This window comes from Phodopus roborovskii, unplaced genomic scaffold (genome assembly GCF_943737965.1).
Source record: "Phodopus roborovskii unplaced genomic scaffold, PHOROB, whole genome shotgun sequence".
Lineage (NCBI taxonomy): Eukaryota > Metazoa > Chordata > Mammalia > Rodentia > Cricetidae > Phodopus > Phodopus roborovskii.
The window spans coordinates 1500349-1503890 of NW_026125538.1; the positions used below are offsets into that span (position 1 = coordinate 1500349).

General features: G+C 43.3%; 1 protein-coding gene across 1 annotated transcript; it reads left to right on the plus strand.

The window, feature by feature from the left end:
• The first annotated feature begins 2706 nt into the window (after positions 1-2706).
• Positions 2707-3542, plus strand: LOC127216195 (eosinophil cationic protein). The gene has a single exon (XM_051176786.1). It carries the CDS (start codon positions 2864-2866, stop codon positions 3374-3376), a length of 513 nt encoding a protein of 170 aa, XP_051032743.1. The 5' UTR covers positions 2707-2863; the 3' UTR covers positions 3377-3542.

Genomic DNA, 3542 nt, shown 5'->3' on the forward strand with positions numbered 1-3542 from the left:
ATGTCCTAAGTTAACATACTTCAGTTAACTAGAAAAATTATCCAGAAAAGGAACAGTAGAAGCCTAAAACCAAGGTTAGTACATTTAGAGACCGTCCTAGAACTATGGACTTTGATGGATTAGACCTTAGGTTTCAGTTTTGGCAGGTGATGCTGTCTGCTTGCTGAGTTTTATGGCCTGAATGATGGTACTTCCATCATGGAGTCAGTTGTGCTAAGGTCTTTGGACCCACTATGGTCTGGGGCACTAAAGTAGTGAGATAGGATTATGAGAAGGAATCATGAAGTCTAGGAGAGGAGAATGCTAGAAACACAAGATTATGCATCATTATACTGGCACAGCTGTGGGCATCCAAAGGACCTGGGAAGAGGTAATGGTAGACAGAGACACAAAACAGTAGAACTTCTTCAAGAATGAAGAATTTTTATTTTTCCCCCACTGCTGTTTATATATGATTTACCTATCTACTAGAGATCGCACTACAAGCAGAGCTTGAGAAAGGGTCTCTTTGTCCTCCTTATCTGAGTTCTTCCTTCTGCACTTCCTGTCCTTGTGGCCTTGTTTTTGCCCTGGAGGACATTCCTCCTAGGATCTACCTTGTACCTGCAGACCATCTGGACCCCAACAAGTCTGCCTCTATTGAATAGAATGGTCAGTGCTTAGATACACGGATTATTTGTTTGTTTATTTTATTTTATTTTTTTTGCAGATTGACCTACAGATTCAGTGTCATTGTGGGTGGTACCACCCCTGAGCAGGCAGTCCTGGATTCTACAAGAAGACGGGTTAAGCAAGCCATGGGAAACACGCCAGTAAGCAACACCCCGTTCATGGCCTCTGCATCAACCCCTGCCTTCAGTGTTGCAGAATATTAGTTGAAGATGTGTTATATTTGTTTATGCTGTGGAATATTTGTTTAATGATGCAAAAAGTGTTGCATTCTTCTATGTTGCAGTTGTTTAACTCTGTAAAGCTGTGTTCCTTTGCTGCCTAAACCAAAAACGCCTTTTGGTCTAATAAAGAGCTGAATGGCCAATAGCCAGGGAGGAGAAAGGATAGGAGGGATGACAGGAACAGAGAATGAATGAAAGAAGGAAGAGCAAGAGAGAGGACACCAGGGTCAGCCCCCAGCTACACAGCAAGCCATGGAGTAAGAAGTAAAGGTATACAGAGTAGAGAAAGATAAAAGCCCAGAGGCAGTAGGTAGAAAGGATAATTTAAGAAAAGCTGGTTAGAAACAAGCCAGGCTAAGGCTGGGCATTCTTAAACAAGAATATGTCCCTGTGTATTTATTCAGGAGCTGGAAGGCAGACCCACAAAGAACAAAACAAAACCTACACTCGTGATCCTGCTCTGTTTGAGTTCCTGTCCTGACTTGCTTCAGTATTGAACAGCAATACTGAAAGTAAGTCAAGCAAACCCTTTCCTCCCCAACTTGCTTTTTGATCATGGTGTTTTGTCTCAGCAATAGAAACCCTAGCTAAAACACTTATATAGGATACAGATAAATATTACACAGTATGCTCAGAGTACATTTTTGTTACTGTTTCTGAATACAGTTTTTAAAGTTTGTTAACTTTATGTGTGTGTGTGTGTGTGTGTGTGTGTGTGTGTGTGTGTGTGTGTGTGTGTTCCACATGTGTGCAGGTACTAAAAAAAACCAAAAAGGTGTCATCTTCCCTAGGAGCTGGAATTCCCTGCAGTTGTGAGCTCTGGGTGACAAACTTGAGTCCTTTGGAAGAGAAAGGTGTCTGGAAGAGCAGGAAGTGCCCTTAAGCACTGAGCCATCTCACCAGCCCTTAAGATTTATTTTTAGTTGAATCTGTTGGTCTGTATAGGCAGAAGTTTCTGACCCACCAGCAGCTCCCACAGAAACACACTGAGGCTTATATTGAATTTTAATGAACTCATCTATGATTTTCTTTGTGGCTTGGTACATTTTCTCAAGATGGCAGGCCCATCTTGCTTCTCGTTTCATCTGGTGGTGATTCCTGACTCCTCCCTTCTTCCTCCCAGCATTCTGTTTGGCCTCCCACCTAACCTTATCCTTTTCAGCTATTGGTCAGTCAGATGCTTTATTAAACCAACCACAGCCATATATTACACAGTGTAAAGGAATATAAGAAGACATCAGGTCCCCTGGAAAAGGAGTTATGCACAGTTATAAGCCACCCAACATACATGCTGGAACCAAACTTGGGTCTTCTGGAAGAGCAGCAAGTGCCCATAGCCACCATATGATTTGAAAATGAAAGACAGGATGTAAATATCTCTAATGAATCTGGCTTTCCAAGGCTCTGTTTCTTCTAAGTACCTAGCCAGGCTATTAAGAACCTTGATCTGTCTGTAACTGAAATACAGTCACAAAATCTGCAGTTATGCAGAAATTGCAGACTTTTATGCAAGCAGTAGAGAGATTTTATACAGCATTCAGATTCTGACTTCAATTTCTGCCCTATGCAAGATGACTTGGAATTAGATTCCTTACAGGGGAGCTAACAAGACTGCTCTTTGGGGTGTCCATTGCTTGGTTAAGTAAAGAAACAGAAGGCTGCTTGCACAATGAAGCAATGTGCCAGTCTGTGGCTTCTGCATATTGAAGACTCCAGACACCTGACTCTGCCAGCTCCACCCACAGGGTGGCTCTATATAAATGGACCCAAGTGCAGCTCACCCATCATCCCCGATTTCCAGGACCACCAGCACTGTGCTCTCACGGGAGCCACAACATAGACTGGGTAAGACACTGAACTCTGGGACTGGGACAGGAGGGGCAGGGATGGGGCAGTGTGTGGAGAAAAGGAACTGAGCTCACAGTGCCAGCAGAGGGCCTTCAGGAGGAGACAGGAAAAACTGAGCCAAGATGGGGAGTAGTTACTTCTCTTCTGTTCTCACAGGACACATGGGTGTGAAGCTGCTTGAGTCTGGACTTTGTCTCCTGCTGCTGCTGGGACTTGTCATAATGGTTGCCTCATTCCAGGTCCCACAGAATTTAACCCCTTCCCAGTGGTTTGAAATCCAGCATGTAAATAATAGGACCAACCTCCGATGTACTCCTGCAATGCAGGGAGTTAACAATTATACAGGACGATGCAAGGACAAGAATTCTTTCCTTCAAACAAGTTTTGCTGCTGTTGTTAGTGTGTGTGGCAGGAGAAATACTACTTGCCATAATGGCCTTACAAATTGTCATAATAGTTCAGCTCCGGTATCTTTAACTTACTGTAACCTCACAAGTTGGTCAAGCAATTTTACACAATGTAGATACCAAACAACACCAGCAACAAAGTTCTACAGAGTGGCTTGTGACAACAGAAAGCCACAGGACAATCCTACCTACCCAGTGGTTCCAGTTCACTTGGATGGGTTATTTTAGCTCCAGTACCAGCACTTTGTACCTTCGCTCTGTCTGCTGCCTACACAATCCAACACTGGTGAAAATCCAATTCCTCTGCACTGTCTGTCCTGTGAAACCTATTCCTGACTCCCTTCAAATTTTCTGAACAGATCTTTTCTACTCAATAAATAGCTTTGCATACTCA

Bases quoted from the DNA above. Each gene is read 5' to 3' on its own strand.
- LOC127216195 (XM_051176786.1), top strand. From the start codon at position 2,864: ATGGGGAGTAGTTACTTCTCTTCTGTTCTCACAGGACACATGGGTGTG.